Source organism: Microcebus murinus, chromosome 1 (genome assembly GCF_040939455.1).
Source record: "Microcebus murinus isolate Inina chromosome 1, M.murinus_Inina_mat1.0, whole genome shotgun sequence".
Classification (NCBI taxonomy): domain Eukaryota; kingdom Metazoa; phylum Chordata; class Mammalia; order Primates; family Cheirogaleidae; genus Microcebus; species Microcebus murinus.
In genome coordinates this window covers 43,996,442-44,010,132 of record NC_134104.1, presented here as the reverse complement: position 1 = coordinate 44,010,132, position 13,691 = coordinate 43,996,442, and the positions used below count along the sequence as shown (strand labels likewise).

General features: G+C 34.2%; 1 protein-coding gene across 1 annotated transcript; it reads right to left on the bottom strand.

The window, feature by feature from the left end:
- Positions 1-5,148: 5,148 nt before the first annotated feature.
- Positions 5,149-7,855, bottom strand: GPR15 (G protein-coupled receptor 15). Its single transcript, XM_076006370.1, has one exon. The coding sequence runs from the start codon at positions 7,781-7,783 to the stop codon at positions 6,701-6,703; it is 1,083 nt and encodes a 360-aa protein (XP_075862485.1). The 5' UTR covers positions 7,784-7,855; the 3' UTR covers positions 5,149-6,700.
- Positions 7,856-13,691: the final 5,836 nt, after the last annotated feature.

Below are 13,691 nucleotides of genomic sequence, written 5' to 3'. Positions count from 1 at the left end.
AGGTAAAAATTATATTTTGTTATTTTTGAGTATTTATCATGCTAAATATTTTCATAAGTTTATTGGTAGTATTTTTGAATTGTAGAAATGAAGGCTGGGTGTGGTGGTTCATGCCTGTAATCTCAGCATTTTAAGTTAGGCCAAGGTGGGAGAATTGGATCATTTTAGGCCAGGTGTTTGAGACTAGCCTGGGCAACACAGAAAGATCACATCTCTACAAAAATAAAAAATATAGCCAAGCGTGTGTCTGTAGTCCCAGTGACTTGGGAAGCTGAAGTGAGGGGATCACTTGAGCCCAGGAATTTGAGGTTACAGTGAGATATAATGGTGCCACTTACTCCAGTCTGGGCAACAGAGTAAGATACTATCTCTAAAAAAAAAAAAAAAAAAAATTATTGTTATTTGAAATCTTAAGGACTGTATAAGTTATGCAATTCTGCTTTGACTTTTTTCAATTCATTACTAATTTTCTAATATTTACACTATTTTTATTAATATTCAAGAGTAAGTTGGCATTGTATAAATATCTTTTTCATTAGAAATAAAGTAGTTGTTTCCATCTACCTTCAAATCCTCTGAATCTGTATTTTTTGCTTTAGACATGAAACCACAGGCCAAGTTTCGTTTCTCATTTACCACTTCTCCACTTGAGTTGTCAGTTTTGCTTTTGCTCTAAACTGAGGGTAAATGAGAGGGCATCTCATTAAATCACTGTTGGTGTAGAGTTATCTACTTTGCTTTGCACATCTTTTTTAATTTGTCCTTTGAAAATAAATGTAAACCTAATACTCTTCGAGATGTGTTCTTGTGTTTAATCTCTTGAGTAAGAGAATCTTTACTCAAGAATCTTTAAGGACAATGAAAATATGTTCGTTGGGGTTGTTAATGTGGATACTTCATTAAGGAAATATAACAGTGTTTAGGAAATAACCATATCAAAACGGCAGTTACATGAAGTGACTTGTATATATATTAAGTGTTGGAAAAGACCAAAGAAAGTCATTTGACTTGTAATTTTTTTTTAACTTATCAAGCTCTTCTTGGGTGTCAATACTTCATTCTTTGATTCGAAAAATCAGTAACTGTGGATTATAAACTCCATGAAAAACAAATTCTATTTCTACCTCTTTAAATCCTACAGAGTCTAATAAAATGATATACATACATAACTATATGTATTTACATCTATTAGTTGATTGTGGAATGGGCTATTCAAATTTTTAACAGGAAACTTTAATTCATTTATATATTTTTTATAATTGTTGATGTATTTATACTTATATTTGCCATTTTATTTTGTGTTTTCTCTTTACTATGTCTTTTTCTTTTCCTTATTGTGTCTTTTTTTTGCATTTTTTAATCAGGTGAATATGAAATAGCCATATTAAACTCAAATACTTTAGTCTGATTATTAGCAAGAAAATTCAATAGAATTCAATGCTTATCAGTTGCGATTGTACACAGTTAGCATATATATGTGTATGTGTGTATAAGAAAATGAAAGGTTTTGTGACTGTGGGACTGCACTATGTCTGCTTTAGAATCTACCAGTTACAATAAGGAGATTTAACAAATTTTTATGGCTGTCATAGTGCATTGTGTACAATACACTATGAATTTGATGTTTGAGATTCCGCCTATTTTCAAGGAACTCCACAGGTTTATGGCATAAAAAGCATACATATAAACCACTCACCTATGATGGGATGAGAAATGAATGAGTCACTTAACTAGTGAGTCAGGCCAAACACTAATGATTGGCATCTCGTTTCAGCTTTATTTTCTATAGAAGTAGCTCTGAGAGCATTACACTTTCCTAAATTTGTGTGGGCCAGATTATTTGCTGTGCTGGAGTTGGCAAATTTAGGGATTTGTGAAGCTTTTATAATGGACAAGTATTAGATACAAAGTGTCTACACTCAGTAAGGAAGAGAGCTGGGTTGCTTGCTGAAGACTTTGCTACAGAAGTTTTTCTGAGAAATTAAAAATAGAATATCTAGTTGTACATAATTTTTAATGCATAAAAATGTGTTTGATCTAAACATCACAAGAATATTTTATGTCTTCTGCTTTGTATGTAATTGAGAGCAAATGGGATTGTATTTATAGAATACATGCCATAAGTATACCAGCAAGGAGAACTTTTTACATTTCATTTTGAATTAATAGTAACATGGAAACGAAATATTTCTAATCAGAATTGATAAGACCCAGCAAATAAAAATGTTAATTTTCCTACAAATGCTGACATACATGAGGTATTCACAGAAAATGCCTAACTCTCATTAACACAGGAGTGAGAGAGTTTCTCTAATTAGCAAATAAGAAAATCACTGAATAATGACAGACTGATGAAATCCTTTACTAGGTTTGCAGAGAATTATAAAATAATACGAACATTATATCATAAATACTTTAGATGGATTGCTTGCGTTTGGATCTTAGAAACTTGGTAGTCATGTACATAAACCAAGAATTTTTTAGTTTACTAATGTCTTCCAAGTAACAGAACACTTCCTCCCACTTTTAGATTAATAAATGGACATTTTATGTGAGTTAATATTTCACTAAGATTTAACCCATCAGAAGAATCTTTATTAATAGTTTCATACTTTGGATATTTAAAGTAGGCTTTTTGTTTGCTTATTTTGAGTTTTGTTTTTATTGCTGTAGGTTTATCTTATCTTAAATTTCCACTTATCAAATACATTTAGGAAATATAGTTTTATTAAGGAAATGATGAAGAGAACAAGAAGTGATGAGTGCAACTCATCCTAGGGTGAATTTTTATTAATACATCTACAATGTATTAATAAAATCAGGTAACCAGTACAATTGTTTTTTTCCTGTATACTACATTAAAGTCTAGTTATAATTGTTTTTTCCTAAAATTGATAAAAACAAAGAATGTTGGCTCACAGAAAATAACTTTAAATAAGACCAGGTATTTACAGGGGTAAATCCAATCCACACCAACTGCTGTGGAAAGCAAAAGGGAACTTGCAGTAGCCACTAACCATTTGCAAATATTTTGGCAGTTAGAATGACCCTCTTGTTTTTTCACCTGATGACATCTCTCTCTTTAATGTGGCTAGAGGCATTCTCTTGCTAGCAGGTTGCTCCAGTGGTCTGGTTTTAAAAATAAATTTGCACTTGTCCCCCACACACCTCAAGTCAGAGCTTCAATATATGTGGCCTTAGCATTTGTATCCCCATAATTTGCTGAAATAAAAAAAATAAAAGTAAAAATAAATTTGCAATTCTTTCAGTATTGCTTGACTTTTGTGAATGAGGTCTGTAGGAAAACTGAGCCTTACTGTTCTCTGTGTCACACTCAGTTGACAAGTCATTTCTCACTTCTGAGATCACTGGGAAGAATAGAGAGTGATTTGAGGAGTCGAGTTGAATCATAGAGGAAGATTTCTTCCACTCACCTTACCATCATACTGTGCTTTTCTGCATCTATTTAAAATTTAACTTGTGACCTCTAGTAATAGTCTATTCTCAGTCACGCACATAGCTTCCCTTTAAGACCATCATTATAACTTACATTCACCACAGAAGTCATTTTGCCTTGTTAGAATGAACAGAGTAAAGGACTCCCAGGAATATCAGGTTAGTTTTAATCTTTCAATATGGCCCAAACAGAGTAAATGTGTATTTGCAACTATGTGTACTGTGAGTATATTTGTTTCAAAATTAAATATAACCTATCAGACAACATTTTATCTGGCGTTAAATAGAGAGCTTTTCTGGGGTAAATTCAAGAAAAATTACTTGAGAAATGCTTGGGAGATGACTATTCATTTATATTTGTCAGTAAAGTCCTGACAGGAGATTTGGACTGCATCAGCAAATGACAACAAATAATGTTAATCTGTAGTGATTTCCTCATACATTTACTCTGGATTATTACATTTTATTTTATTTTTCTAACTTTGGATGTAAGTTCTGCAAGTCATGATTATGTTGACTTCATGGATGTCGTGTTAATTTTCTGGAAACACTTTGCAATATGTGTTAATTTGTTCTTTAATGACATTCAATACCACAAACTAGCCCTCAGGGTAATTTAATTGAGATAATAAAAATCTTGAAAAGCTATAAATATATGTCTATGTGTTTACATATAGTTGTGTCTACATATGTATATAAGTATTTTCATATTAAAAATGGGGAAATATGATCTTTAAAATATGCAAAATGGCACAAAATTAATTTATAAAAAACTTTTTAATGCTATTACAATGTAAATTACATTTTATATCAGAGGAATCCTTATACAGCAAAATAACATATCAACTTAATCAAGCTTTGAACTTTTTCTATCAGAGTTATACTATCTGTAAAATTGTGCCTATGTTTCCTTCCACAATTGATACATTATGAATATAAATTATACTAAGATTTTCTTAAGGCATACAATTACAATTATCATATCTAAAGTACTAAAAAGTCCAACAATATATTTTTTATTTGGCTTTATTTTAAATATTCCTAGCAAAAACTAAAAGCATGAACTAGATATAAGAAGTATCCTTAATATTTTAAATGACAGCGACTATTATTTGATATGCTAGTTTGGTAATTTTTAGGCAGCATTCAATAATTAACAATAGAAATCTAATCGCTTTATGTAGTAACTTTTTACCCAGTATTTTAAAAATCTTTTTATTTGTTTAGTCTTATATTATCTTTGAGAATTCTATCTATAGACATAGATATTACCAAGTACATTTAGGTATGAAAGATTATAAAATGATATTCTCAATGTCCCAGCATTAAGGATGAAGTTAAAATTAATAACTCAGATTTTCTCATTTCCCAAAAAATACCTTAGCTGATTGATTCAGTTATATTTTAAAGGCAGTACTTCTCAAAGGCAATAACTTTCATGATTAGAAATAGTGCTCTTGTCAATTTGTTTTAAAGAAAAGCATGCCCTCCACCTTCTATTTTTTTGTTTTTGTTTAACCTTTGGAGATACAGTCAATTCTGAGTGCAGTTTTTAAGTTTTCCAAGATTTATTTGTTATAATTTTAAAAAAGTATTTTTTCTATAACAATGATAACTTATTAAAAGATTAGAATACTAATACTAATTAATAGTAATGTATTGTTAGAAATTAATAACTATAGTATAGAATGCTATGTAAAGAAATTATATTTTATTTAATAAAAATTTAAGAGAATTAACAAATTAATTAATTTACAAAACCAAAAACTGTGTTTTCCACTTCTAAAAAGGCAATAATATGAGAAAATGTCTAATATTTGAGATTTCTTTTAATGTGAAAGATACATGGGATGATATTAAATTACCTAGTCTCTGAAAAGATTCTAAGCTTTTTCTGATTTTCAAGCCTAATATTTAGAAGTAAAATGGTATTTCATTAGGGTCAACAGCAGGAATAAAAAACATAAACCACTTTCTCTTGAATCAAAAGATGTTTACAATATAGCATGTTTGCTGCTGCAAAGCCTTTTGTGGTTGCCACTATTCACATGTTTTTCACTTCAAAGTCTTTGAAAGAAATATAGGTACAAATTGACTCAATAAATATTTATTAGTTGTAGGAATTCAGGAAAGTTTCTGTATTTGGAAAAATATATATAAAATACTAGTAACATCTTTGTTATAGATTTTTCACTTTGGCTTAATATAGAGAATCCTGTCTCCCTGTATTAGTAGATCTCATATTGAAATGATATACACCAAGCAAATGATGCTATAGGGAATGTGAAGCACTAACATTTTAATTAAAATACAAAAGATAATCTGCATCGAGGTGGAGCTAAGCATTTGCTGAGCCCCAATTATATTAGTAGCAACATTTTTATTTGATAACTAGATAACTGGGTAATTAAAAACATGTAATTAAAGCAAAGCTAAATCCTAATTTAGAAAGGCAATGAAAACAAAAGAGCATAGTAAAACTCTATTAAAAAGCAGTTACTACACCATTATAATGAGATACATTTCTGCCAATATATCTTATAAGGCAAGAGGTCAAACCTTGCCCTATGCTTATGTGTTAAGATGCTAGAAGGTCAAGTGATAAAGTCAGTCCCAAATCATAAACACAACATAAAATGATTTTATCCGCATGAGCTTTTAGCCAGTCCAAAGCCATTGTGAGTAGACACAGGATGACAATGTTGAATCACTATACAAAGCTATAAAACTTGAGGCCAGGATGTAGCTTAGTTTAGTAACTCAGGAACAATAATGACAGAACGCAGATATATTATATTTGTCTTAGCTAAATTGTCACTATATTTCTTACCAGATGAAAGTGGGCAGAATTTTTTAAATACAGTCTAATTTGGAGCCCAACAGGAAAGATAAAAGTTACCATGGTTCTTGAGAAAAGAAAGGTCTGAATGTACATTAACAATCATGAAGAAAGGAAGTGGTTCAAGCAGAAGCCTTTGTCTAAGGGTTCAAGGACAGATGGGAATTGTATTTTGCCTGGTAGTCTTCATTGGCAACAGTCAAATAAGGCTGCACAGCGGTTTTTCAGCACACTGCCTAATCACATCCACAACACAGGGACATTTTAGCCCTCTCTTTAAAAATTAATCTTCCCTGTATTTATGAAGTGATATAAATTCTATCATTAATACTTTTCTTCTTTCTTTGTTGCTGACAAAATTTAACTCCCTAACACATCACAAGGCTTGAAATGTCACAGTTCATTTTAGAGTGACACAGACCTCTTTCTCCTCCTGGCAAAATCCTCTGCATGAATGAAGTTGGACAGAGCCTTAGTGAGGTGACTATCTGATGTCTCCATGCTGCTCCCAAAGTCATAGTTCTTCAGGCAAGGGCACAAGCAGTGCGCTATGGCCCGGCGGATGTAGCTGTCAAAGACATAGTAAATGAAAGGGTTGACACAGCTGTTGGCAAATGCTAAGGGCCCACTCACCTCCATGCCCAGCTGAAGAATGGCTGGGGACAAATAGAGCTCTTGCTGCAACCCAGAGACAATGGCCAGGAGCTTGAAAGTATTAAAGGGCAGCCAGGAGATGACAAAGGCTGCCACGACAGTAAAGATGATCTTTATGGATTTCTTCAGCTTTTTGTTGTGCTTTCCAGACTGCTGGTAATGGGCACACAGCTTCCTTGTGATGCAACAGTAGCAGGTCACAATGCTCAGCAAGGGGACAAAAAAGGTGAAAATTAAGGCCACCAGGGCCCAAGTCAGTTTAATTGAAGTTGCTTTCTTCTCTGCACAGTATGGTTTATCGTCAATCAGCGTGAGCTCCCTGGACAGAAGGGTGGGCAGCCCCAGGAGGCCAGAGATAAACCAGATGCTGGCACAGATTCCATATGCACAGTCTCTCCTTCTGAATTTCCTGGATATGGCTGGGCACACGATAGCCAGGTAGCGGTCCACACTCATGCAAGTGAGCAAGAAGACACTGCTGTGCATGTTCACTGAGATTATGTAGGAGCTGCCTCTGCACAGGAAAGAACCCGTCCTCCACAGTCCTAAAGATGCTTCTTTATCCACCCAGAGGGGCAACGTGACAAGGAAAATGAAGTCGGAGGCAGCCAAGTTGATGATGAAGATGTCGATCAGTCTTCGGCTGCCCTGTTTGAAATGCAGCGCACCCATGAGGATGAGGTTCCCCAACACGCCAGCCAGGAATACGGCCATGTAAAAGATGGGAAGGAAGACAGAGGTATAACGAGCATGGGAGCGGGTTTCCCTGATGTCAGGGTTTGGGCTCGTAGCATAGTAATAATCCAAATAATCCGAGGTTGCTTCTGAGTCCATCACTAAAGATCAGATGCCAAATTAGGTAAGTCTCCTTACTTATGGCGTTTTTGTATGAATTTTAGAAATCTCCAAGGGAGCTTCTTTTATGCAGTGCTCTTCTCTTTCTCGTCCTCTCTCTCTCTTCTTCTCCCTTTAAAGATTTTGGACAAGTTTGAAACAGAGATTATAAAACGCAGTTTCTACCAATCTTCAGAAAGGGCCCACAAGGAACACCACCCTGATTAGTGCTGGTTGGTTGTGGTTGTGGTTTTCTTTTTCTGCATTTGCCCATGAAACTGAGGTGCTTTTTGACTTCTTTCTTCAAGATGTTCGATTTGGTTATTTAAATCCAGAAATTAAGACATGAATTAACTTATTTTTCTCACCTCCTTTAAAGACCACCTCTGCTTTTCTGACACTGAGATTTCACTTGATCAAGCCTTCTGTTTCATACATAACATACTGTTTGACTTTCAGAATTGGAAGGTGATAATGATGATGAAGATACTCTTTTTATTTACTTCATTGGTGAAATATGAAGAAAATTAGTCTTTCATTGTGTAAAGAGTGAATTGACACTTTCCCAAGTCATACACCTAGGGCAAACAGCATGATTTCAATTAGGGCATGAGATCCTTGTCATTTATTTGGCTCTTTCATTTCATATCTAAATGACCCTGTCTTGTTCAGTAAGTTTTTATTAATAAAAATCCCCCAAAGGCTGGGACCACATTTTGTGCTTTTATTATTATTTTTGTTTTAAATATACTACTACAACTAGCGTAGCATCTTGCACATAGTTGGTGCCTTGGAAATGTTAGTTTATTAGATTTGTTCCGAAAATTCTTATTTTTGTTATCCAATATAATGAGCAGGAATGAATTCCTTAGGCTCTAATGGCAGGCACTGTTGTTATACAGCTTACAAACACAGATTTAAAAAACCACAAACTGTTATTTTTACCCTCTTGCCTGCTTTAATAATTCAACCCATGAAGCTCCCTTTGGTTCAGGTTAACATCTTCGATTAGGAGATTTTGTCTCTACTAAGCCTCAAACAGCTATCCTTCTTCAGACTCTGGATCCCCTTTGATCTTCTCCTCATTATATTGCACCTTTGTAGCAATGACATTTCAGCTTTTAAGCCATTGCTTTTTGTTAAGTGCCTCCATATATCAACGAACTTCACTTTTGGACTTTCTGGCCTGGCAACAGACACACTAGCATAGGCACTACAAGAGGAAGATTTTTGGTGTAATCAAAACATGTGGGAAACAGGCTAAAACAGAATCAATTCTATCATATTTTTCTTTCATATGTTTCCTTCTATATTATGAAGAGCATAGGAAAATATAACAAATTTTCAAAATGACTCCATTTATTTCAATTCTTTCCTGGCCAAAGTGACTCATGCTCCTTCTCTCCTTCTCTCCTTCCTACTATCTCATCTACTTTTTGAAATTCCAGTTTCAGGTTGATATTACTATTACATAGAAAAATATATACCTGTAGATGAAAATATCATCGTTAAACATTTGAAGTCCTTTCTGCTGAACTTTAATTTCTTCAGTAATTAGTTTATTGAAAAGAATGATCCTGCCTATTGTACTGCCTCCTCTCTTCCTCCTGATGTGGTCTAATGTCACCTCAATGTCAGGCATGTACGTGAGTTGAAGTCAGGGAAGGACGAACACTCCCCCAACCTGGCACAGTCTCAGGAAGTCACGCAGGAGTTGATTTATGGGCCTGAGCCTGCCTTCCCCTGTGTCCCTGACTGCTCCGTGCTAGTCACTTAATTTCACAGGGGGAATATCCTTCACTAAATATAGATTGCAGATCAGAGAAACTAATTAACAGCTTTGACATTTCTGGGACAGAAATCTTTCCCACTGGGTGAGCCTTATTATTTAATAGAATAATTCATTTTGTCAAATAATTTGAAGTAGGACAATATTTACTTGAAAAGGATTAAATGGAATATTTAAACATGTCATCCATATGTGTATGTATTGCACATATGTGTCTTAAAGTATTAATCATATATATTCTTTATTTGTAATTGTACTTTAATTTTTTTTTTTTTTTTTTTTTTTTTTTTGAGACAGAGTCTCGCTTTCTTGCCTAGGCTAGAGTGAGTGCCGTGGCGTCAGCCTAGCTCACAGCAACCTCAAACTCCTGGGCTCAAGCAATCCTGCTGCCTCAGCCTCCCGAGTAGCTGGGACTACAGGCACGAGCCACCATGCCCGGCTGATTTTTATATTATATATATTAGTTGGCCAATTAATTTCTTTCTATTTTTATGGTAGAGACGGGGTCTCGCTCAGGCTGGTTTTGAACTCCTGACCTTGAGCAATCCGCCCGCCTCGGCCTCCCAGAGTGCTAGGATTACAGGCGTGAGCCACCGCGCCCGGCCTTGTACTTTAATTTTAATATTAGAATTTTGTACTCTGCAACCAAAAGTTCTTTTGGCATTTGAGAAAATAAGGTTGATTCTGGGTCTAAGTTTTTTTTTTTTTTTTTTTTTTTTTTTTAATTCTTAGATATGTCTCAAGAATTCAACATAGAAGTATTATAAAATGGAAACGAGTTCATGCTCATATTCTAAAGAAAAACATTTGGCTGTACATGGATTCTGTAGACCTTAAATTTTCTTTGAAGTTTCAAAAGTTGCTGGCCTGCTGATGTAAACTATCTCAAACAAATCTGATTTCCTTAGCATCTATAGACAAAGTAGTTTCCTTTATCATACATGGCCACTTTGAAATATGGTGTTTAATGGTAGAATGCCACAATATAAAAATATCCATCATGGATCAACAGTATCTTGGGACCCAAATTAGAAAACAAATTAAATGTTTTAAGCCAAAAAAGGAACAGATAGCATAGTACTAGAGTACTAGGAGTATAGTGTTAGTATAAGACAGAGCCCACAATAAAGTTAGCTAGATAAAGTGGAAAAGGTCAAAGTTCTAAATAAATAGGGTGCAACGGCTATTTTTAGGACTTTGAATGCTCTTTGAAGTAAACATGAAGATACTGACAATAAAATAACCACCTGTACATAAATCAAAACACAAAAGCAACAAGGGGTTCCATAAGCAACACTGGGTTCCATAAGCATATGAAAAGGCAGTAAAAATAGGGTGATGACAAAATAAAGAATAAGATGTAAATATTAGTAACTGAATTATAGAATATGTGTTACCTCTTAAGAATTGTTCTTTCAGAAAAAAACGCTTAATTTTTCTCTCGGACAGAAATAACTGCTTCCTTCCTTGTATTCCCCAAGAACTTTAAAAATACTGCTTGTAAAATACTTATCTCATTGCACATTGTTAGTTGTCTTGGTATCCGACCCCCTGAGCTGATAGGCTGGAACTTAAAGGCAGAGTCCATCTGTTATCTCTCCACTAGCCTCTACCTAGCAATTACCCAACTAAAGTTCTTTTTGGACTCTTAAAGCCTTTTCTTTGAACCTGTTGATACCAGACCACATTACCCACATTAGAGTCACCTGGGACATCTGCTGAACTGTAGATTCCTAGACCTTGCCCTAGATCTACTGAATCAGAATCACTAAGGATGAAGTCTGGGACTTATGTCTTACAAAAATCCAAGGTGGTTTTTTATACAAACTAAAGTTTAGAATCACTGTTCTAGTTTACATAAATTAGCCAATATTATATGTTATGTTTTGTTATTATTTTGGCTAATGTTTTTTAAAAAGTTCAAAAATTACCTTAAAATTTGAACTTTGTGGAAGTCTTTCAGCCTGGATCTCACAAAATTTTTGGAATTAATTTAGATTTCTGAGTCTACTTATTCTATGTTCCAATTCCTGAGATATGTTCAGAACCAGATCAGATGCTGAAGATGAGGAGAGGGTAAGGTTTCGTCCCCTGAAACATCTGTTTAAGTGAATCCATTACTATCTGCTGTGGCTTGCAGCCTCTGCTTCACAGGTGGGCTGAAGATTTAGTAAGAACATAGCCACCTGAATTGGGTCGTGGTCTCTGGATTTATGATTATATTACTTTGGCTTCTTCTTTATCAATCACCATATCAACTGGAGATTCTTTTCATGCATATAACACGGCAGAAAGATTTCCCTGGATACAAAGCCTTCTGTTCATAATGCTCTGCTGATATGTGCCAGAATAAAAGAACACGAAGCCAATGAATTATTTCTCATTAATCTTATAAGTCAGACAGTGCAATTATTCATGTGTTAGATACATTCCCTTGTCTATTTCTTACTTGAGTCTATAAAGTGCATAATCATTTAAATAGTCCAGTTTCAGAAAACTGTTTATGCTTTAGTTTTTATTCTCGCAGTTAGTGGGAGAATTTAGTACTATATAATGCAATATCATATCATGCCAAATTAAGTGGCATGTATTTGCTATTATCACCTCCCTTTAGTTTATTGGATTATTTCCCTTGATAACTAATATTTATGTAGATAGCAATGATGTTACTATTCTAGGAATAATACTTTAAGCTTCTTCATGATAGTAGATTTAATCCGTACTTAGGTTATTCATAACAAAAATTGTGTTTATTTATGTCCATGTGCCTGGCATCCAGCAGGGTGTCTGGCTTGCAACAGTCAGTCGGCAAATGTTTGTAGACCTGGGCTTAATCATGCTTACATTTTGAATTATTTCCAATGAATAGGGTAACAGTCCCTTTACAAACTTCTTGGACAGTCTCCGTTTTCTATTCAATCTGTGATAGCTATGATATGATGTGATGAAAATTCAATGAGACCTTCATCACAACACAAACTTATATGAAAAGATGTTTTTAAAGTTAGCACAGCATATACATTGTGGTTTTGATTTGCATTTCCCTGATGATTAGAGATGTTGAGCATGTTTTCATATGTTTGTTGGCTATTATTCTATCTTCTTTTGAAAAATTTCTGTTCATGTCCTTTGCCCACTTTTTGATAGGATTGTTTGATTTTTTCTTGCTGATTTTCCTGAGTTCTAAATAGATTCTAGTTATAAGCCCTTTATTGGAGGTGTTGCTTGTGAAAATTTTCTCCCATTCTGTGAGTTGTCTGTTTGCTCTCTTGACTATTTCTTTGGCTGTGCAGAAGCTTTTTAATTTGATCAGGTCTCATTTATTTATTTTTGTTGCTGCTGTGATTGCCTTTGGGGTCTTATTCACAAATTCTTTGCCTAGGGGCACCTATCTGTATAAATGGCTTATTTCCACCCGCTAGGGAGAATCGGGGAGCTTTAAAAAGCTGTTTATACTGACCTTACTCAAATATTATAGTTATTCAATAAATATTTGCAAATGATAATAATTTAATGATTCTTTACTAAGCCCTAGGTCCTGTGCTGGGCATTTTATATGTCTAGAAGAGTATTTCCAATGTTTTCCTCTAGAATTCTAATAGTTTCACACCTAAGGTTCTAGTCTGTTACCCAGCGTGAGTTGATTTTTGTGAGGTGAAAGGTGTGGGTCCTGTTTCAGTCTTCTACATGTGGCTATCCAGTTTTCCCAGCACCATTTACTGAATAAGGATTCTTTTCCCCAGTGTATGTTTTTGTCTGCTTTGTTGAAGATTAGATGGCTATCTGAGGATGGTTTTATATCTGGGTTCTCTTTTAGATGCGTTTTTCTATTCGCCTTGTCTTTGATCTAGAGTGAATGTGCACAAGGAAATTCAAAGAATGATACTTTTTTTAAAGGATTGTTTTTGGTTGAAACAGGGAGCTTGTATATATTACTATTTTCCTCCTTTCTGAAATACAAAGTTCACAAGGAAAAAACCAAGACAAAACTACACAAGAAAAACATAATGTAGACATATCTTGCTTAACATAATTTTTAGTTCCTAAAAATGTAAAATTAAAAAATAAAATCATATTTTTGTATATTAGGGAATTTGGTATTGAAAGAAATTTTCACGT